The 24,393-nt window shown below is 32.1% G+C and overlaps 1 protein-coding gene across 1 annotated transcript in view; it reads right to left on the bottom strand.

Moving 5' to 3' along the window:
- ADAM10 (ADAM metallopeptidase domain 10) overlaps window positions 1–24,393 on the bottom strand; it is a 112,388-nt gene that overhangs the window by 57,159 nt on the left and 30,836 nt on the right. Inside the window, exons 3-4 of the mRNA XM_006920322.2 lie at window positions 5,937–6,055; window positions 3,841–3,999 (exon numbers count right to left, since the gene is read on the bottom strand). Of these exons, the coding sequence (XP_006920384.1) occupies window positions 3,841–3,999; window positions 5,937–6,055 (278 nt within the window). The remainder of the gene's footprint in view (window positions 1–3,840; window positions 4,000–5,936; window positions 6,056–24,393) is intronic.

The following is a 24,393-nucleotide window of genomic DNA, read 5'->3' as shown; positions in this document are numbered from 1 at the left end:
TGCCCTGCTGCTACAAGGCACAGGTGAATTCAAGCTCTCTGTGCTTTTCTACAGCACACAGGAAAATAAATTTGAAACAAAAAGAATAAACCCAAATACTCTTATGCTGCGGTTTTATATATTTACTTAAAATATTTTTAAATTTAGAAATGAAATATTTCTATATAAGTATAGGATGAAAAAATTACTTAGACCTTTACCCTCTCAGGAGGTAGTTCATAAAAAGTGCAAGGGTGCACTATTTACAACTAATGATTCCAAGCAATCATACCTCAGTGTTTCTAAAAAACTGTCCTAAATTTAACTAATCTTAAGATTAACTAATTTAATTAATGTCTTAAATTTATTCCTAAGTTAATAAGATTAATAGTATAGTTTATGGAACAATGTTTTTCCCAGTTTCTTTAAAATAAACTGTGCCGTAAGGCAGAGGATTAAGTGGTATTCTTACCTTGTCATAACTGTTCACACTTCTATGTCCTAGGAGAGAGCACTTTTTTACTACCTAAGCATAGAATTGAATAAGTGGGAATTTTAAGCTTATAACTACATGTTGTTATCACCATCACATGTAACTGGGTATTAAAGTACCCAGAGATTTTCACTGAAAATTGTCTCTCTGTTCTGGTACAGCCTCAGAAGCCATTCCCTAAAGTTCTCTAGAATAGCAATATCATTTTCCATGGTGGTTTCATACATTTATGTCTACAACTGCAAAAACGGTATTAAGAGGTGGGTAGCCATATTTTCATCAGAACTCCTACCCAAGGTTGGTGTGCTTCTACTGTTGTTTGCTTCTTCTGAAAATAATACATATAGAGCAATATCAAATACACTCACACATATATTCAGCAATCCAAACAATCATGCAGTATTTTAGTTGTGAAAATAAACAATGACACTTAAGCAAATTATATGAAAACAATAATACACATTAAAGAGACAGCATCTACTTTTTAATTAGTTGTAAAATAAAATATCTATTGCTAAATATATTGAGAGAATTTGGCTTAAAACAGCAATATGTGATTTATGAAGGCTTACAGATTTCAGAAAAGCCCTATAAATCTGTGGAGTAATGGCAATGAGAATTTAAAGTTTTCTTCCATAAGTGAAGCATAAGAGCACATGGTTAAAAACACGAGATCCACTATCAAGTGACAAATTTTCTAAGCCTTAGTTTCTTCATCTATAAAGGGAGGATAATACGTGTGCCTATGGCCTTACAGGGTTATAATAAAGATTAAATGAAAAAATTCAAGTAAAGAACTTTATATAGTGCCAGGTATACATTAAACAGTAATAGCTACTCTTGTTACTATTACGATTACGATTAGAACCTTATATATCCTATACAGAAAGGTTAAAAGGCCAATTAAAAGTAAATTTATCTATCCATCCTCTAGAAAAGGAGTAGGTGAACCTCAGCCTGCCGGACAAGGGAGTCCTTTAGTTTGGTGTGCCAGCTAAGGATAGCTTTAATATTTTTAAAGTTGAAAAAATTAAAAGAATATTTTGTGTCATTAAAAATTATATGAAATTCAAATTTAAGTGTATATAACTAATGTTTTATTAGAACATAGCCAGGCCCATTCATTTACTTATTTTCTATGGCTGTTTTCACACAACAGTGACAGAACTGAGTAGTTGCAATAGCATTCATAGAGCCAACAAAGCCAAAAATATTTACTATCTAACCCTTTACAGAAAAAGTCTGTCAACTTTTACTTGGTCTAGAATCTAGAATATAACAACTATTTAGGTATTCTCTTATCTTGAACCATGGTTACCTTGACCAATTTTCAGATAGTTTTTTCAAAAGTAATTGCCTGAATTTGTAAGCATCAAAAATTCTGTTTAAAGCAATTCTTTCCCATACTCTCATCCTCATATTGTTACATTCCCATTTACTAGAGAAAAAGTTACAAACAAAATCACTCCAAATATTACTATTTTAAAACTCTAATACCACAATTGGTATGTAATAATAAAAAAGAATGTGAAAAGGCCTTCTTCCTTCAAACATGTATCTACTTGAACAAATAAAAAATAGGAGCTGAAATCAATGGTCAAGTTAAATGCCAAAAGGAATAGAAAACTAAGTCACACCCAATGTCATTGATCCTCCAAGATAACTCACCATCTTTAGGGAAGAAGAAAGGTTGACATGAAGGAATATATTTGGAAATTACTATAAAATTCAAAATGGAAAAACACAATTATATGATGAGGAAGAAATAAAAGTGGGGAAAAAAGAGCAGAACATGTTTAAACTACTGCACATACCAGTAGATAAGAGAAGAGAAATGAGAGAAAAGATGCAGTAAAAGAAATCCTAAAAGGCAGAACAAACAGTGGAGTTTACATATGGGAAATATAAAGCAAAGGAAAAAGTTTGATTACAATATGATGGGAAGGAAAAGATGAGTTCAAAATCTCTCAAATTATTCTCTTCCTCTCCTTCCATTCCCAAAAGGTCTTGTTCAATTTTGAGAAACCATTATAGGGAAAGTATTTCAAGATTTCATTAAGTTTCTGTGAAAACCCTGCTCCAGACATAAATGATATTTGAAATGTTAAAGGAGCGAAAGAAACAGAAATTACAGTTGGAGAATTTACATACATTGATAAGGAGGTAAACCTGCAAAAAGATTAAATTACTAAGAAAATTTCAAAGTAGCATACAAATCAAATAGACGATAATTTTTTTGGCAGAAAGAAAGGAAGGCAAAGGATTTCATATTCTAACTTGTGAAGGAGGACTATAGCTTAGAGACTGAGGAGAGATTGAAATACCAAGAGGAAAAGTTGGAAAAGGAATCAAATAAACATGAGTAAAAATATGGGGAAGTAGCATTAATTTATGATTTAGCAACTAGCTAAAATCATAAATATAGCCTATCTAGAATAATTACACTCTTTTCTATAGTAATCCAGCATCAAAAATAACAAGCATTTGGACAGACTGAAACACAGAAACTCTTAGAGCTGATGGAACAAACAGTCAAAATGGTTTAGGCTTTCTAGTATATTTCTAAGAAGGAGAATGAAATTATTGAAAACAAATTTCTGGCTGTAGAAAGGAAAATAAAACCAGGATGAAGCTGCCAAGTCAAAAAAAAAAAAAAAAAGGCAAAAATTGAGACTAGTCTAATTACAGTCAAAAATAAAATATGAGTATTCAAGAAGCATATAAATTTGAGGAATGGTATTTTATTAAAGTATTCTCATGTTTAGATGAATATGGATATATAGACAATGGTAGAATTAAAAGGTGAAGTCTAAATTTTATACTCTTAAAACACAGAAAAAGAACCTTCCCAACACACCATAGTAGAGGACCAAATCCATAATGATAAACCTGGAGTCTTACCCAGCTGAAGTCAAGCCATTATTTCAAATTTACATAAAAAAATACTCAAAGGACTTAGAAATTACAAAAATACCTAAAATATTCCTTAATTACTATACAAATATCACACTGATATTTACATAAGAAGACAATGATGCTTTAGTAGGCCACATACACAAAAGCGTTAAAGCATTAAATGACTGGCAATATCAGAATATAGGATTTCCAGATCCGTCATAGTTGGTTAACTTACAGTTCAAATAGACTAGTTGTACCATATCAACGAAGTAAGACTGGCAAAGATTGATAAGGAAATTTAATTATACTATAGATATGCTCATTACATTGAGACTTTGGTTGTGAAACTATTTTCTAGTCTGATTAATAGCTCAGGAAAGAAAACATCTCAGGCTTCATTTCTCTCCACATAGTTTTAACTACTTATATGCCTTTTTGCAAAAGGCTACTTGATAAAGTTAAGTACTTACTTATATCATCTTCATGATAAATGACAGAGTGAAAAGGCAGACTTCGGTCTTTAATATATCTCTCTGCTGGCTCAACATAAAATGTGCCACCATGAGTCTGGATGAATCCTTCAAATCTTCCATCAATAACAGACCCATGGCTAAAACTTCCTTCTTCACCTATTAATGAAAGCAACAAACTTTTGAAAATCAAACTTGCACGTGAATGTTAAATTCATTCTTCTTTTAAGAGTCATTTTTTTTTTTTAACTGGGGAAATTAATTTTAACTTATCAAGCTGAATTTGAGATGTGAACAGCAACTAGTAGTTAGTTAAAACATACAATTATTAGAAACAACAATAAAAAATAGAATATCTATCTTACTGACAATCATATTCCCAGCACCTGGCACAGTGCTGGGCATGTATGCAGTAATCATTCAATAAATAATTGTCAAATTAACTTGTAGAAAGAGGCTAGCTGAGCCACTGATAAAATAAACACTTTAAAAATAGATATTAAAGTATCTTTTGAAATTTTGCTCTAATTACTATAAGAAAAAAGTTGCTTTCCCACCTGACAGATTCTGCATGAATGTTTTGGCTTCTTTAACTCCTTTAGGTTTTATAAATACATTTTTTAAATAAGAAAGTGTCAAATATTTCAGAAGATATTTGAACAAAAGTATACCAATAATCCTTTTTAAGATACTGAACAAAAATCTGTAATGCTGTCCCATCTTATATTTCTCTAGTGAAAGAACAGAAAAAAAATGGCATTTTTGGTTCTTGATATAGTCATGAAGAAAAGCTGAGCACTAAACTCAAACATTATGAAGAGTTGGAAAGCAGGAGAAGGGGGCCTTAAAAGTTAACTTTACTTGGTAAAATTTTCTCATTAAAACAAAAATCAGGCTTTCCACGATTTCTAAGTTATACATTAAAATTAATTAGTTGACTTTGAATTAATCATGGACTGAAGGTAAGAACCCAAGACATCAGTATTGCAAATAATATAGTTTTTATCTGCAAACTCATTTAGTCATGTACTTTTCTTGACTAATGTCTAGCAAAAAAAGGGCAGAGACTACACGTTATTTGCCCAGCAAGGTAAATAATAATAATAATAATAATAATAATGCTGAAATGCTGATAATAGAAAGCTATATTCTAACATTAGAAATCCAGACTGATGGAGAAAAGCTTTCCTCTGGTCACATAATTGTAAGAGTACAAAAAATTTATTAACTTGGTTTAATGTACAGGTGAGATATTTTAAGTATAGAAATGCCTCATTTATCTGGCATAATGGAAAAAAAAAACATTTCTTTAAGCACTTAATTTTTCATGTTAGGATTCTGAGTAAAAATCTAATACGTAGAATTGAAATTGACCTTTTGGTTAACATTGTCAATACTGAGAATCATCTTGAGTATTTGCTAATGTACAGAGTTTTAACACAACGATATTTTGCCCTTCTCGTAAAACCTCCAGAAGACTGATTTTTTAAGCTTTTTTATGACTTCAATAATTTTCTGTTCTCCCCAGACTACTACACTGTCAAATGTAACTTTCTATTGGGTTGTGTCCCCCAACCCTCCAATACCTTTAAAACCTGGTGTAGTAAGAGAAATTCATTAGAATTGTGAACAAAAGCAAACAGATTCAGAGGAAGAAGGGGTCTGGGAAGATTTTCCTATCAATAGTTTTGTCACATTATTTTTGCTGTTAAGATGGTCTTTACCATTCTCTTTTAGATTTTTCCTCTTTTCTTATAAAACACAGCAAATTTACTGCTAATTTCTTGCTTGGAAGATCAGGAAATTATAAAAGTCATTAAAATTTTTTTTATATCTAACAGTTTAGAGGTATTGAGTAAAAAATTCATACCTTTCAAAAGCCATACTCTGTATAATTCAACATTAAACATACATGTAAAGATAAGTCCAAGAACTACTTCATTTTTCAAAGACCATTATACCAGTGCTTCATGATATACTCAAATCTCCTCAGAATTTATCCCATCTTTTCTGAAATATTTGCCTATGCTTCAACATATATATTTCCTTGTGTAGAAAAATATTAAAGAAAAAGGGTTTTTTTAGGTTCAACTTACCATAAATATGTCCAGTGTAAATATGAGAGGTATCATAATCAAGTACTGTATTTGATGTTTCTACTTTAAATTCATCACTAAAAAGGGAAGTGTCCCTCTTCATTCGTAGGTTGAAATGTCTGCAAAATGGGATGAAAAAAGGAAAAATGAAATTCAAAGGATCCAAATTTTAAATAATTACTTTCTTAATTAAAAAGTCTAAAAAGTGTGGGCTGTTTCACATGATTTGTCTATCTGGAAATATACTGACCAAGATTTTATTATAAAAATTCTGCTCTCTAATTCAACCTAGTAGCTGTGACACACTCTAAATTATATACAATTAAACGGTAACTGTCTAAGATATATTTAAAAATAAATGCAAATGGGCTGATTCTTACATGGTAAAACAAGATCATTCCAACAGCAACTACGTTGCTTGGAGATAAAAACAAGCTTCTTGACCCAATTGCTATTATTCACCACTACTTGTCTTCCCTCTCTAGTAATTCTGCAGCTTTACCATTTCCCCCTTCTTTTCACAGCTCAAGTAAGATACACAGGAAAGTGGAATCTCCATTAGATACTTAACATCTTCAGAGAATCATGCTCTTTCTTTTACACATACACACACAAGCTCGCATGCGCTTTCAACTCCTTTATTTTTCCTTGAGGCCTCTAACTCTTCTAATTATCTTTGGACCTTCCTTAGTTCAATCTGAGAACCCTAAAAGACCCTGATATTAGCTGAAATCATACTCATTTTAACTCTACAAAGGAGAGGGAAAAATCGAAACACTAAAGTGAAATTAAATAAAGAGTCTAGGGTTTAAAATCAAACTTGGAATCAAATCTTCTTTTATTTTCAACTTCTAGTATCATTTATTTTTCCTAGAATCTGGATACAATTAACTGTAGCAAGTGCTAGATACTATTTAAGCCTCATTTTAAGTTCTTTATAAGCTACCTCAGTATTTGTAAATGTGAGAATTCACATCCAGTAACTGGAAAACTAAAATTTGACATACCAACAAATTTACTCAATATTGATATAACTACACAAAACGTTATATGCAAGACATAGACTTTATTATTATAGAATTTGGCCTTTGTAAACGAGCTTACACATAAAGTTAGTCTTTGCTTATCTGTCCTAACCAAGTAAGTGCTGTACCAACAGACCCCTCCCATAGCTTTTTACTATGTAAACAGATGAGAATCAAATCTTAAGCCTAAACTTTACTAGCCCAGGACTCTTGTCTACAAAACGAAGATGATAAATTCTACCTTGTAGAACTGTTTTAAGGATTAGAGATTGTAAGATACAAGTCATTAACACAGCATCTGGCACATAGGATATGTACAATAAATGGTAGCAAATTAACTATCATTACTAAAATCTTAAAAGTATATTAAGTCTCTTTCATAACTACCATGAAAGTCTGCACATATTTCTATCAATGAATTTGAACCAAAATTTTCAATTAGCCAACCACCAAATGTTAACAGGATGTACAGTAACTACAACTCTCATACACTGCTTGCTAGTGGAAGTACAAAATAGTACAATCACCTGGTAAAAACTAGCAGTTTACTATAAAGTTAAACATATAAAAACACTGTGACCCACAACTCCACGCCATGAGAAATGAAAACATAAAATATATGTCTAAACAACTGGACACAAATGTTCATAGCAAATTTATTCATAATAGTCCAAAACTAAAAGTAACCTAAATGTCTATCAATAAGAGAGAAAAAGATCACATCTTATTCATACAATGAATACAATGGCAAACTACTTAGCAATAAAAAGGATCATACCACTAAAAATATCACTTTTGTGAAAACGAAAGAGTACACACAGTATAATTGCAAAAAACTGTAAAGCTAGAATAAGCAAAACTTGTCTATAACGTGACAGAAAGCAGATGAGTGCTTGCCTGGGACAGAGAGAGACTAAGAGCAAAAAGGAGTATGAAGGAATTTACTGCTACAATGGAAACATTCTATATCTTGATTTGAATGGTGGTTACTCAAATATATACATTTGTCAAACTATACACTTGAAATGAGTATAGTTTATGTAAATTATATTTCAGTAAAACTGACTTTAAACAAAACAAAAAAAACCCAAGTCACTTTTCAAGTGAATAGGTGTCAACAAAGCATACTCATTAGCTTCAGAAAATGTGTCTGTCCCTTTTTGAATATTGCCTATTTTATCTTTTCCTTAATTTCATGTCAATCTTGGCATCATTTTGTTTTGAGGCTGTGCTCATACTCGCCAAAAACTCTCACCAGAATACTCCTAGGGCTTCCAAGGTGCTATGACAAGGCATCCTTAGAACCTTAAGGTTCCAACCTATTGCAGCAAGTAACCAACAAAGTCAAACACATCATCTGTACCATGCAAAAATAGAGATCTGGGATTCAAAAATATATATATATATTTTCATCTAGCTAGTTTTTATCAGTACAAGAACTTAATGTTCACTATGAATGCTAAAGAATCTTCCCAGTTTTACATTTTCTACTTTGATACCAGGTCCATTATCCACAAAGTTAAAAAAAAAAAAAAAAAAAGTCTATCCTGAACAAACAGGAATCCTGCCTTAATTCTTGTTACACATTCTATCTCTTCATAAAAATTACTTCTGCCAACTAGTAGACAGGAAATTCTTGATCATATATGCGAGTATAAATACATTATTTTTAAAGGGTCACAGTATTTTGAAAAATAATTTATCATTATATATACTTTTAATTTACTATATTAATATTACATCTAAAAGAATATCTTTGTTAAACGGACTAAACAATAAATGTCCAAGTGCTTAATATATTTATCATTCAAGATTTATTATTCAGCAAAACTGCTGTACCTTAAAACTATTATAAGCAAGAGCATTAGTATTCTACATGGCAGTAAACAAAAAGGGTAAAAGTTTCAGAAAGATATTTAAGTTCAATATAAGAACAATCTATGCTATACTCTCTACCCCACCAAAAAAATAGTTTTATATCACTTAAAGTGTCTAAGCAGAGAGCAACCCCAGAGGAATGTTGTTAACAGAGAGAATTTAAGAACACTTGAGGTAGGCCCCTTCCAATCCCGATACTGATTTCATAACAAGAAAATTGCCTCCTATATATAAAACGTTATTCTCAGTACCGATTTATATTGGATTAAAGCCTTATTTAAAATCAGTTCTCAATAATCCACGCAGAGTCAAGTAGCAGTAAAGATAATAAAATGAAAAATAAAATTTTGATCATACCCCAAAAGTGCACTTTTATTAATAATAATGAAATTAATTTGTATTTAAAATATATATTAACAGATGAAGGAACAAAACAAGAATGAGCCTGGAAGGCAGGTAAATGGTAGAAAGAAGCTAGACTGAATTAGTCTGTCACAATCTATGAAACAGATAAACTATAAATGAATAATCAGAAACAATTTATTCCATTAACTAAGCCACTAGATTCCAATTCCCTAACTTTAATTCCACTACCATCTGTTTGACAGTTCATATCTTTATGCTATTTTAATATTTAAATTATAAATCCTTTGCAATATTCCTGTTGTATAACACATTATAAAATAATAATAAAAATTAGATGACTAACCACATTCAGCTTTCCTAGTTTCTCAACAAGTCCTGAATAAAAAATAATCTAGAAACATAATCTGATTCTTTAACTGTTTAAACTTTTGGCCCAAAGGTCAGAAAAAGTACAGCGAATACTGACTTATAAAAAATAACTGTATTCTGGGAAGACAGTTTGGTGGTTCCTCAAAAAGTTAAACAGAATTACAATATGATCCAGCAGTTCTACTTCTAAGTATCTACCCAAAGAAACTGAAATCAGGGACTCAAACATACTTATATACTAATGTTTATAACAACATTATTCACAATACCCAAAGATGGAAACAACCCAAATATCCATCAACAAATAGATTAAAAATTATACATATATGAGTGGTAAACACACACAATGAATTATTCAGCCTTAGAAAGGAACAAAATAATGATAGATGCTACAACATGGATGACCCTTTAAAATATTATGGTAAGTATGTCTGACACAAAAGGACAAATATTGTATGATCCCACTTATAAGAGGAACCTAGAATAGGCAAGTTCACAGAGCTAGAAAGTAGAATAAAGGTTACCAGGGGCTGGTAGAAGGGCAGAATGGGGAGTTATTGTTTAATGGGCACATAGTTTCTGTTTGGGATGATGAAAAGGCCCTAGAAATGCACAGTGGTGATAGCTGTATACTGTGTCATTAAATTGTACACTTAAAAATGGCTAAAATAGGGAAAACTGGATTGATACATGCAAAAAAAATAAAAAAATAAAACTAGGCTTCTTATACCATAAACAAAAATACACTCAAAATGGATTAAAGATTTCAAATGTAAGACCCAAAACCATAAGACTCCTAGAATATAGGCAGTAAACTCTTGGACACTACTTTTTTCTGATATGTTCAGGGAAGGGAAACAAAAAATAAATAAATGGGACTACATCAAACTAAAAAGTTTTTGCACAGCAAAGGAAACCACCATACTGAATGGGAGAAGATATTCACCAATAATACATCTGATAAGGGGTTAATATCCAAAATTTACAAAGAATTCACAGAACTTAACACCAAAAAAACTAACAATCCAACTAAAAAATGGGCAGAGGACCTGAATAGACATTTTGCCAAAGAGCACATACAGATGGCCAATAAACATGAAAAAATGCTCAAGGTCACTAATCATCAAAGAAATGCAAAAGAAAGCCACAATAAGATATCACCTCACACTTGTCAGAATGGCCATCATCAATAAATCAACAAACAATAAGTGTTGGTGAGAATGTAGAGAAAAGGGAACTCTCATGCACTATTAGTAGGATTGCAAATTGGTGTAGCCACTATGAAAAACAATATGGAGATTCCTCAAAAAAACCTAAAAATAGAAATACCATATGACCCAGCAATTCCACTTCTGGGTATTTATTCAAAAAAAATCCAAAACACTAATTTGAAAAGATATATGTACCCCTATGTTCAATGCAGCATTATTTACAATAGTCAAGATTTGGAAGCAACCTGCTCATCAATAGACAACTGGATAAAAAATTATGGTACATGTATACAATGAAATATTACTGGGCCAAAAAAAAGAATGAAATCTTACCATTTGCAACAATATAAATGAACTTGGAAGGTATTATGCTAAGCGAAATAAATAAGACAGAGAAAGACAAATACCATTTGATCTCACTTATATAGAGAATCTAAAGAACAAAATAAACAAAACAGAAACAGATTCACAGATGCAAGGAACAAGATGGTTGCCAGATAAGAGAAGGCTTGGGGGTTGGGGTAAAAAAGGTGAAGGAATTAAGAAGTACAAATTGGTAGTTACAAAACAGTCATAGGGATGTAAAGTAAAGCATAAGGCATAGAGTCAACGATATGGCAAAAACTATGTATAGTGCTAGGTGGGTACTAGACTAGTCAGGGAGATTACTTTGTAAATTATATAAATGACTAACCACTATGCTTTACATCTGAAACTAATGTAAAATAATATTGAATATCAAATGTAATTGAAAAATCAAAAAAAGGGGAATTAAGGGGAGGAGGTTCAAATTTCCAGACATAAAACAAATAAGTCATGAGGATGTGGTGTACAACATAGGGAATACAGTCAATAATATTGTGATAGCACTGTAAGGTTTCAGATGGCTGCCGGACTTATCATGGCGATCACTTCTTTCGGTATATAAATGGTGAATAAATATGGTGTATACCTGAAACTAATATAATATTGTATGTTACCTCTATTTTAATAAAAACCTTTAAAAATGGTTAAAATAGTAAGTTATAAGTTACTTTACAATGGAAATAAACAAATACATTTTTTAAATCATTGTATTCCAAAAAGCTTAAGTAAAAAATAAAACTGTCTAACCAGAGATACCTTTCTTAGTGGTAAAGCCCCAAGAGATTTGGATGAGACAGTGATATTGTGATGATAATGATGAGATTATATAACATTCTTGTGAAAGTTACATAGGTTTATGATTTTTAGCACTTTCACATATATTGCTGTATTTTACCCTCAACAGTAACATTTCAAAGAAGGTATGATGGATATTTTTGTAAAAGGGTATGACTCAAGGTCACAAGACTAGAATTAAGACTAGAACCCTGGTATTTGGTTGCTGCATATTATTCTACCATACCACAAATGCCTCTCAAGCATGTGATTAAAAAAGTCAAGCTAACATATGCTGAGTGTTTTAGTGGTCTTAATTATCAGTCTCCACCAACGATTCACCTTTTAAAATCTGAACAAATGAAAATAAGATATAGAAATGAAAATTTAACCTTATTTGACTTGCACTTGAAAACTGTACTTTACAACACCACCATAAGAAATTCTCTTTATTAATTCTTGAGTCACTTTCAAAGCTAACGCTAAACTGTCTCCTTTTACTGTTTCTTTTAATAGGTTTCATTCTCTTTTTTTATTATTATAATATGGCACACTATCATCAAAGATAAACTTTAGATTTCCTTCAAGGTGGTAATAAAATACTTTGTATAAAGAACACTATTTGCATTGAGACTGTTTTTCTACCCTTAGATTTACCACTATATTGATTCTAAGGATCAATAGTATTTTGTCTCCCATCTTGATTATAGTACTTTTATTATAATTCTTTTTGGCTTTAAATCAGTTAAAGAATGACAGCAGTTTGAAAAAATACACTAAATTCCAATTTTCCAGCCTCAGTGCTCTAAAGATGCAGTTATACCATGTGGTAAAAATGCTGATTTCCTTTCTTAGACTTTAGAAAAGCAATCTACATCTAAAGTAAACAAATAATAGTGGTACCAGAACCACCTCTGGTGCAGATCAACAAAATAAATTACATTAGCATATGATTTTATAAGTTCCTGGGAGGTAATATACCTTCTACATCTTTATATAAAGAGGTGTCTTTCTATAGATAAGAACAGTTGGAATAGTAAGAATACAAAGTAAAAAGGAGTTGCCTTTTCCCATACAACTGCTATTTTGGCTAATAACAATATGGCTCTGATTCTCAGAAGAAAACAGCAATAGCTAAGAGTGTATCCCTTAAACTGAAGTCCTATTAAGACCAAAAGCCTCAACTAATAAAGTATCTTGGCAAAACAGGGAAGAAACTTGGGAGCAAAAACCTTGCTTTTAAGTATGTTAGTGTAATCCAGCAGTCCCAGAGATCAGGACTGTCTTCATGAATAGAGGCCTAACATGTCTAAATGGAATATGTCTACGATAGGCCTGGAATAGTGATTCCTAGAAACAAAACTGTACTTGATAGGGTATTCCTGATATCTCTAGATGTTCTTTTCCTTCACCTTCCTCTTAATGAAGATGCTTGAGCCTCACATCCAAATTATTTTTTAAGATAAGTTGCCAATATTACTATCAAATATCACTATGAGTCAAATATCTAGTTTACTTCCACTGGTAAACTTCTTGAAACACAGAAGTCCTTTTTTCAAATTATCTTAAAGAAACTAATATTTTAAAAGAGAGAAGAGGGGACAAAATAGAACATACTATAAAAGGAGAAAGGGCAGAGTCAGACCATATGCACCCCACTAGATAGTACCTGAGCATCCTCCACAGAAATTCTAGTGCTCAACAGTTTGAAAAACATTAGTTCCAGGCTTAACTAATGGCCTTAAGATAGATAAATTACTTCAATAAGCAAAAATATGTAAACGAAAATCCTCAAGAGTCCCCAAGGAAGATAAAAGTGAAACTAAACCTAAGCTAGAGTGAGTAGCTTTACCCTGTGAAAGAAGACAGTAGATTATCAGCGTCTTTCTCATACAAAGGAGAGCTAAGAGGAAGAATCTGCCACAATTGCACGGTAACAGAACACATGATTACATGTATTATCCATGATTACAAAATAAGTTAATTTATCTATTGGAGAGGAGAAAAAAAGGTTTCTGTAAATACTTTCTGACTTTATGTAACTAAACACATGGCAAGCAAAACTACTATATATAAAACACTGAAACAATGACAAGATTTAACAGTAAAGTGCGACTTCAATTATTCAGATATTTAATGCAAATCAAATGTATAAAACCATAAAGATCACCTAAATTTTCTAATTTCACAAATTAGAGAACACTGACTTGACCAAGATCACGTAAATAAAATCAGAGCTTGAGTCTAAACCAAAGTCTTCAATTAGATAACCAATAATCTTTCTACCATGCCAAGATATAGTTCCCTCCTTAGGGAGCTCCAGAATAGCCAAATATAGGACATCTTTCTAGTGAAAGACTAAAATGAATGACTGACTTAAAAAAGCATAATCAATAGTACTGTTATATGTAAAAGAAGAACACATCAATGGAAGGGAATCTAAAAGAAAGCAATGAAAGAAGTAACACTGGCAGTGTACATCCAAAGAACATGATCAGAACCATGAACTTAATTGTATGCTACTCCTTCATTCCATAAATATTGACTGAGCACTTACTAGGGCAAACACAGTGCTAAGCTGGGGAATACAGGCATGAACAACACAATTCACAGAACACACTGTAGTTTACATATGGCTAATGAGTAGAGAGGAAAGAAGGTAGGATGAGAGGAAAGAAGGAATTTAGTCTTGTAGTGATGAACACTATTAAGAAAAACAAAGCAGGATAAAATACAGAGTGGTAAGAGGAAAGAAGGATGCTACTTTACAAAGAGTGGTAGGAAAGATTTCTCTGAATAGATGACATTTGAGCAAAGACTTGAATGAAGTGAAAGAGCAGAGCTGTGTGGTAATGGAGTAAAGATGGGGAAGGGTTTCAGGCAGAGGAACTACAAGTTCAAAGGCATGCATTGTGTACTGGAGAAAAATCACTGGGGCTACAGTGGTATAAAGAAGGAGGAGAGTGAGAGCTAAGGTAGAAGAATAGAATCTAGAACACAGAAGAGATTCCAAAACCTTCGTTGAATTAATGAAGATGTGTTCAGGCAGCTAGCAGGTTATAATCTATGTGGCAATCTCTCTCTAAAACTCCTCTATGATTATATCTTTTCAAACTACAGTATTCTCTATTCCCTTTCGGGGGGCAGTGAGTAATGGGAGGGGAACTTGCCCTTCTGCCATATATTCTCATCATTTCAGAACTCTCTTTTTTAAAAATAATACCTATCATCTCTTCCCTAACCTCCTCAATTATTCCACTCCCATCCACAGTTTCCTGCTTCTGTTACTTTTCCACATCCAAGAAGACCTGAGGATCCAAACCCCTCCTCCAAGTTCCACTCCCAGGCTCCACCCATCCAGCTATGGCTAATCAAAGTAGTTCTGGTCTCCCTTTCCCTGTGGGTAAGTGGGTACTGAGACTTATCCTCAGTCTCCCTCCCACTTAGATTTCTGATAAAGCTGAGGTATTGCTGCTCTGCTATAGCAAAGTGTTTGATAGCTTGTTGATTTGTCTTGAGATAATCTCAACTTCCAGAAGAAAAAGAACTTCTACTCTAGACTTGATACTGATACACTACAAATAGACATGAATAGTTATGAATAGTCATGGTTGATGATGAAGTGACAAGAATTAGAAAGAAGACACCAAGCACCATCTTATCACTTTATAGTTTATTAAAAGAAGAAAAGAAAAAAAAAAAACCAGCATAAAATAGCAAAGGTTTTAATAAAGCCAATTCTTAAATGTTCACAGAAAGTACAGTTAGGTAAAATCTATTTGGGGACTTTAAACACATACAAGTGAAGTTGAATAACCATGTCTCAGAAACATCACTCAATATTAAGTTGGACAAAGTGACCTCTAAAGTCTCTGAACATAAACTATGTGAAAGGCTCACTCAGTTTGACAGGTGAGAGTAAATTATTTGTGAAACTGAAACATAAGATTTTGGGAGTCAGGTATATGGCCAGAACAGCTTTACTATGGGCAAATAACATCTGTTTGTACATCATATATTAAGGAAAAAATTAGCCAAGCTATACTCAAATAACAACTGGGTCTTTGCAATCAATCACCACATAATTAGCAGGGATGGTTCCTCAAAGATACTGGCCCAATATGTTCTCATAACCAAAATATCATAATTCATTAGAAATTAGAACAAAAAATGTTATTTCTTTATCCTAGTACGTGACTATCAAGTGTCCAAATCTGGACTACTCTGTGTAATTAGATCCAGCAAGATCAAACAGAACTAGAGAAATTTAAAGGATAAGGAACATGGACTACGAATATTGCTAATATTCAGCATGACAAGAGCAAGAAGCAGCAACTAACCATTCCCCTTATTGAAACACTCATTTCCTTGGCTTCTAGGATACCATGCTCCCAGCCCTTTTACTTTTCTTTCCACTCTGCAGTGTTTGCATCCCCTCCTGTACCTAACTCTTCAAATGTTGACATTTAGGGTTGTCTCCTAGGCCCTCCTCATGAACTTCACATAACATATCCAAAACTGAACTTAAGATTTCTCCTCAAATTTACAGCTTTTCCAGTATTCCCTACCTCAGTAAATGGTCTCAGTAACCTTTCAGATGCTCAAACCAGAAAAGTCATACTTGATTCTTTCTCTTTATACCTCCTACATATCAACCAAGTCCGTAAATTCTGCCTTCAAACTATTTCTCAAACCTATTCACTCTCCTTCAGCACTTCTAGTACCACTTTAATCCAGGCTATCACCTCCCATGAGGATTAGTACAACCGCCTCCTAACTAGCCTCAATGCATTCAGTCTTATTCCCTTCCGAACTATTCATTCACAGCCAGACTGGACTTTTTTTAAAGCTTATAGTTACTTGCCTTTAAAAACCTTTCACGGCTAAATAAAAAAAATGTCACCATGACTTACATAAACTCTGACAGATCTGGCTCCTGCTTACATCTACAGCCTCATTTGAAACCTTTCTTCCTCACATTTTTAAGCACTAGTCATAATGAAATTCCTTCAACTCCATGAATATGCCATTTCTCATCTCTATATCTCTGCACATGCTGTTTCCTCTATCTAGGATACATTTCTTCCTCTTTTTTGCCTAACCAACTCCTTCTTCAGTCATCCTTTCAGGATCAGTTTAAATGCCATTTCCCAAGAGTGCCATTCCTGGATCTCCAGACAAGATGCATCCCCTTGCATTCCCATAGCAATCTTCTGAACATTCCTTTCTTAACAACAGTCACAGCTGTCATCCCTAATCTAATACTTGTCTTTCTTATGAGACCAAAAACTCCACCAACAGCAAGAACCTGTCTTGTTCAGCTACTCTATTCCTGATGACTACTAAGGTGCCTGGAATATATTAAATGCTTAATAAATATATAAAACAATAAAAGAGTTAAAATAAATTAAAATATAAAATTAGACAGTAAAGTATGGCATGTTAAAGATACAGAAACATCTTTTATAGCTCATATAAAATTAAAGAAAAGGAAATGCACAACATGTGTTCATCTAGAGATCAAAATTCTATTTAATACAATTTGTGGTTTATGGTTTCTTAAAAAAAAAAAAGACAATGAATACTGCTATATAACGCAACTACTTGTACCATACCATCACATTTTTATATGCATATGATTTTTTATATGCTAGACTTTGTGTTTATATTTGTCGGTTCAGTATTATTCTCCCAGTACAGACTGTTTTGGAACCTAACTAGTGAGGAGTAATTATAATTTAAGATTTCAGAGATTCATGCAAATTAACAACTTAATTTTATCCCTATGTACAGTATCAAAAATATCTGTCAGCCCAAAGAAGGAGAGAAGGCTCCAAAAAATCAGAGAAGAGGTTATGATACAACCAAGTAAGGAATCTCAGTACTCAGAAGCTATTTCAAAAAAAAACTTTATATATAATTATGAACAGGTTTTTAAACATATTTATCAGTTTAAAAATATACTAATATACAAGATTTCACTGATGCTTAATAAAACAATATAAACAAGAATATTATAAAACCGATAAATGAAACATATCCATTCAGTACAGTTTTAGGATTTTCAGATATCATGAAATAGAATATTTAAATAACCTTTAGTCATAAAAAAAAAATCCTTGCTATACTTTTTAAAAAATAGTTCAACAACTTACATGAAGCTTAATCACTTGAAGGAAAAAAAAAAACTGGCTACGAATCCTAATTAAACCTTAGCTAGAGTGCTCATCTCACAAAAAACCCAACTGCGCATGCAACATTTTAGTATAAAATATAACTTACAATTGAAGAAAATGATGGATGGACTTTCTACTACTAAGTATTTACCTAATTTCTGACATTTATTGTCTCGGTCATCAACTCTAGAAACTCTGACATTAAATATGCTATCAGATACAGCCTGTTTTAGATTGACTTTTAGAAGAATTGATGTATCCAAAGAATTAAAAATAGTTGGAAAAACACTTTTACACTCTTCTATTCCATTTTTGAAAAGGGAGAGAGAAAGCTTGGTTTAAGGATTTTTTTTTCTTTAAATCATTCTATCTCTTCCACATAAAACCTAATTAGTACTTAAAAACATATAAAATTTTAAAATCTCATGTTAAAATCATATCTAAGAAGGTAAGCTCAGAGAAAACATCAGCTCTCAATTTAGATTCTTAAATACAAAATTAACATGAACAAAACATGGCTCTTGCTTTTTGTTATAATTCAGTAATTCAAGTAGCCAGTGTCTCTTCAAATTTTTTAATACATATTTGTAGGCTTTTAATTTCTGTGTAAAGACGAATTAGGTAAGAATAAAGAATATCACATCTTAGAAAATATACAGCTGAAACAAAGAGCAGTGTGAAATATACTTAATAATATATGCTAAAGGACACTGTACCTGACATAAACTAGGTACTAAATAAATACCATTTTCCTTCAGGAATTTTTGCTTAAATTTTGTTGGAAGAGATTTCAATACCAAATCAGTATTTTTCAAAATTTTGTTTTTCCACATCCATAACAACAACATTTTTACACAACTCAAATTTATTCTGCTGCTCCTCTTTGTGAGCTGGCATCCATTTGTGCTCCCTGGACTCTTACCTCTGCTTCTTAAATTGTGCTGGCCTGTCTATGGAGTTAATAGTATCCTAGGTTTCTGCTACCCTGCCCATGATATGACAAAGATAAAGCCCAAGACACTTCCAGACTAATCCAACTCCAGTCAGATCAATCAAATGACATATCTATGCCTTTTTCAGGTTATGTGGGCCACATTCTTGATATCTTCATATTTTGGGAGAAGGGAGAACTTGAGTTCAAACCACAAAGAAAACTTTAATCAAATGTCTGATCATTTCTTTTAAACAATTCATTCTAAAAAGGCATTGGAAGAACTATCTTTTCAAAATTAGAAAAAAATCAACATGTAAGTTCTCTAAAACATCATACTGCACTTTAAGAAAAAATTGTGGTATCTTCTATACTATATACAGATCACATAGTAGGTAGAAACAATTTTTGATTAACTGATTATATATCTACATAATTAGACACAGAGGCAGGAAAAAAAAGTTTATTACTGTCTTGATAGTGTTTTGATTTTTTTTTTTAAGTTTAGTTACTTGGGTGCTACTATTTGTAGAATTTTAAAGCCAGAAGGGGCTTAAACATTATCTTGCCCAAAAGTCAAGGTTTTACTAATGAGGAAACTGAGGCTCAGAAGGAATCTCTAGGTAACTAATGTCAAGTCAGAAGGAAACTCTATTCAGCTTCTGAATTACCACAGTACTTTCTCTACCCAGGTTATGACTGTTTCAATATCTGTATTATTCTTCCTATAAAATCACAAGTTTCTTTACTAAGTGGGTTCCCACTCAAATGCAAAGTTGGTAGTTGTGAACACCAAATCTATAAAAGGCAGTAAAGTTAGCAAAATGGTGAGAAGTTCAGAAAATAAAAACAAGATGACTGCCCAAAAGTACATAATTTGGAAAATAAAACATGAAGAAAAAAGTTTAAAATTGTATATACACATAAGAAAAAACATAATTCAATATGAGTATATACATATTTCCTACAAAAAAGATAAATTGTATTATATCAGGGTTCTCAGATATTCTACTTATTTTTTTAAAATACAACTATGAAGCAGCATTTCAGAAAATTTACAGAAGTCCTATTAGGAAGGAGGAATAGTGGGATGATCCCTTCTGCTTCTCTTCAACGACGGTTGCCAACGAAAGGCATAAATTAAAATATATATACAACATTAGAATTTCAGTATAAACTATACTAAAGATCACTACTCTACAATCTTGCAATGAAGTTTTTCTCCTGCTATCCTAATACTCTTGGATAAATCCGAGAGATATTTATCCTAAACTTTCATTTAGATCAATAAAGGACCATAATGATATTCCATCCTATTATATAGAACCAAGACTTAGACAATATAAAATTTGCATTTTATGAAAGTCACATAAGCAAAATTCCTAATGAAACTGCAGTATATTGGTATTATACAAGCCTAAAACACATGATAGCTAAGCCAGAAACGGCAGAATATGACATGTTATTTACTAGTATCAAAGAAGAATAAGGAAAAGGAATCACAACAGTCCCTGGTACATCACACATTTTCACATGAACAAAACAACTGAGAAAGAATAAATTTTCCACAATTATTTTTAAAATCCTGCATTGCACAAAATGATAAATCTGCCTACTACTTACTGATTAAGAACAGTTGCTAAAGAGGATAAGATACTATATAATACTTAAGCTGAAAATCAATTTCCCACTATTTTAGTGTACATTATTCATCAAATCAAATATGCCATAAGCAACTCTATGGTGAGGGCCAGACCTAAACAAAAGTATTAGTTATACTTCTCCTGTCAGCCCTTTATGCTTATAAATGTTGTATTCCTTTCATAATGTTTCATTCATTCGCTCATTCAATATAACTTAAATGACCACCATCGATGTAAAAAAGGTGAATACAACTCAGGGTCACTAAGAACAGAGGATATATGCATGTAAACAAAGTTATGATAAAATTAATAAATGCCACAATAGACATACTTATTGCAAAGTGAGCATAGAAGAAAAGCAATGCTCTCAGGGCAATGCTCTCAGTAATAACTCAAGCATTCCATTTATCAGAACTTATCCAAATGAATTTCTAAAATTGAGAAAACGTTCTTAATTTCTCAGCAAAGCTAAGTATTTTTTTACCCTAGTATTTATTATCAAAATATTTCAATATTCTAATGAATATAAATGAAGCATGTTTCAAAATACCTATCTTTCCTCAATAACTGTAGCACTGGTTCACAGGATACTTTTATTTTCAAACAACTTTAAACTGTATTTCAAGAGCAACAGTTTTTCATGGAATTCTTAAGAATAGACTTTGGGCTAAAGAATATTGACATTTCTTCATTGGACATTAACATCTGTAAACCTAGGATGTGATACACCCTTTCTTCTTAAGGAAATCTGGAAGTCAGCCTGAAGCTTAGGCATAAAACAGCACAAAAGATGACTTTATTACTGAAATGTGTGTGTGCGAGTGTGCAGGCGTGCATGCACACGCACACGCACACACACACACACGAGGCTGTGCTAGCACCCAGAGATACAAGTCATAATTGTCCAAATAAGCAGAACCCTTTTCAAGTATATTAATCTTTGCACAGTATTTACTGAATTCTGTAATTTATTCAAGTATACTGATCTGATTCTAGGGAACTAATCTCCACTATATGGTCAGGAATAACAAATCTCTACTTGATATTTTTTAAAAGATGAAAATTAGATTATAAGTCTAGCCACAATACACAAGATCAGTACACATTCTATAAGTTGGACTACAGCTAACCATAGCCCAAAGTCATCTAAAAACAGTATTCATAAAGCTCGGTCTTCCAATCAACACATGCTGCTTTATCATAATCACTTTTCAATTGTATTACAAATTGTTATTAACCAAATAACCAATAATTTGTACACAGATGCAAATTTTGTTTAGGAGAGGTTGCAAGGTACCAAAACTAACTTTTTGCATATGGTGGAGGAAAAGGAGAGACTTAGCAAGAAATGTATAATTATATCACCCAAGTCATTTTGTAGGTCTATTCCAAAGAAAGGGATGTTGGAAGGTTGTTACAAGGATCATGTTTAAGGGCACAAATTCTGAGACAGTGTGAATACACAAGTATAAGAATTGAGACAAAATATCTGAATTTGGATCTATTCTAGAAAATGTAACATATATGTGTGTATATATGTGTCTATGTGATGTGTGTGCATGTATAGTTAATTAAATAGATTTGTTAAAAGCACCTAAGATGATCACTTATACAGAGCATGAGATCTCCGGATTCCAAGTCCTTTGCTGAAGGCCTCAGAAGTAAGTTCTCCATCCTTAGAATAGCTATAGCATTTTATCAGTAAAGCATGATCATATTTTCCTCTTATACAATGACTTATGCACAATTTGCTGCTCCTTTAGATCTATGGTTGATTTATGTTTGTATCACCAACAACCTAAACTAGGTAACTTTTAACTAGCAGTCAATAAATATTTTTGGATAACTAAATAACGGCATACACTCACACACTTGCTCTTTCTGTCTTATTGACTCACATGCACAGGCTAAAAACAACGAAAGGAGGTAGAGATTTGGTTTTGCCACATGTTCAATATGAATTATGTGATAGATCTAACAAAAATCTAATGATGTAATAGAAACATGGTACCCAACTGAAGGTAGCTAGAATCCAAATTTTTCCTTTTAGCTGTCACACCATATTTGGAAGGTAGTATTAAATTTATTTTGAGATGGTCACTAAAACCTTAGGGAGACTTACTGATTGCATATTATTTCATGGTACTAATAAAGAATGGGTAATTATAAATTACCTGAAGTTAAGGGTCACTAAAAATTTTATCTATAAAAGAGACCATGAATGAATCTTTTTTCCCTCCTTCAAACCAAAGTATGAGATTTTATAACAAGTATGTACTTTTTTCTAAAATGGTCATTACTTTGTAATATGGAAAATAAGTAGTACATTTATTTCCATGTACAAATTGTTTCATAGCATTTCTTATTATATGATTTTTCATCCATTAAAATCTATCTTAAGCATCTGCACTGAAAGTACAAATAATGGACATACTAAATAATAGCCAAGTTGCCTGCCTGTGAAGAATAAAAACACAGTTATAGTAAAATAAACAAGAAATACACACATGAAAAGAAAGAGAGAATGAATATAATGCCAATGATACAGATAAGTAACTTATAAGTTCAGAGGAAGATACAGATAAAGCTTCAAAGTAGTAGAACTTGAATTGTGCATTAAAAGATGATGAGAATTTATTTAAGATAAATGACACGGAGAACAAACTGTACATGGTTTAATTAGCAATCAGAAGATCATTCTGGGTGAAACACAATGTTGGCAAGTGGAGTAAAGTTAAATAATAGACTAGAATTAATTTACAGAGACTCTTGAAAGCCAAGTTAAGAAATATGGCTAACAATCATTTATTGAAGACTTTAGAGCAATAAGCTGACATAAAAAAGGAAGCATTCAAGGAAGAGTCATCTTGTAGTAGTACATAGGATAGCTTTAATGATAAATGGCATGGAAGCTGGGAAACCTATGAGGAGATGAATAATAAATTAGGATTGCACCAGTAGAAAAAGTACAAAAGGAAGAGATTTACTAATTACAGCAGACGAGTTAGAGTGTCTGACAAAGAATAAGACTTTTGTATCTAAATATCCTTAACAGACAGAAAGATAAAAATATAGGGTTTGAGTCAGCCAGGTCTGGGTCAAATTTGTGCTATATAATTTTAAAGACATCAATTTCTTTGAGCCTTAGTTTCCTCGAATATAAAAAGATATTTAACTCATTTGGGTGTTGAGAGATTAAATTAATAAATGCATATAAAACATCTATGTACCTGGAACACAACAGGCACTAATTAATGTGATTTTTACCTCTGTCCCCTGGCTCCCTGTTCTTTATCCCTTAACAATTCTGAGAATTGAGCAGTATAGTAGGCAATCTATATACAAGTTGTCATTTTAGAGCTGATAAAATTGAGTTAATGAGATATTAAATGATTTATTCAATGGCAAACAACCAGCTACTTTCACTGTCGGTACCAGAAGACAGATATATTGCTCATAAAACACATAAAAAGTAGTGAAAAACTATAAACAAAATCTTCTTTAAAGACATTTCCTCTAATACAATAGAGGATCTGATTTATAAATTTAAAAATATTTAAATGATTGTCTCTTTAACAATATAAAAAGGGCAATCCATTTTAAAAGAAAACATTTTTTAATGTATATACCAAATTCCAATGTAAGCTGAATTTCCAAATGGGGACTTTTCCATTTAAAGAAGGAAAATTAAGGGTATAAATTTCTTATTTTAACTTAG

This window comes from Pteropus alecto, unplaced genomic scaffold (assembly GCF_000325575.1).
Source record: "Pteropus alecto unplaced genomic scaffold, ASM32557v1 scaffold86, whole genome shotgun sequence".
Taxonomy (NCBI): Eukaryota; Metazoa; Chordata; class Mammalia; order Chiroptera; family Pteropodidae; genus Pteropus; species Pteropus alecto.
Note: the sequence above shows the minus strand (reverse complement) of the source record. Positions and strands in the feature narration are given on the sequence as shown.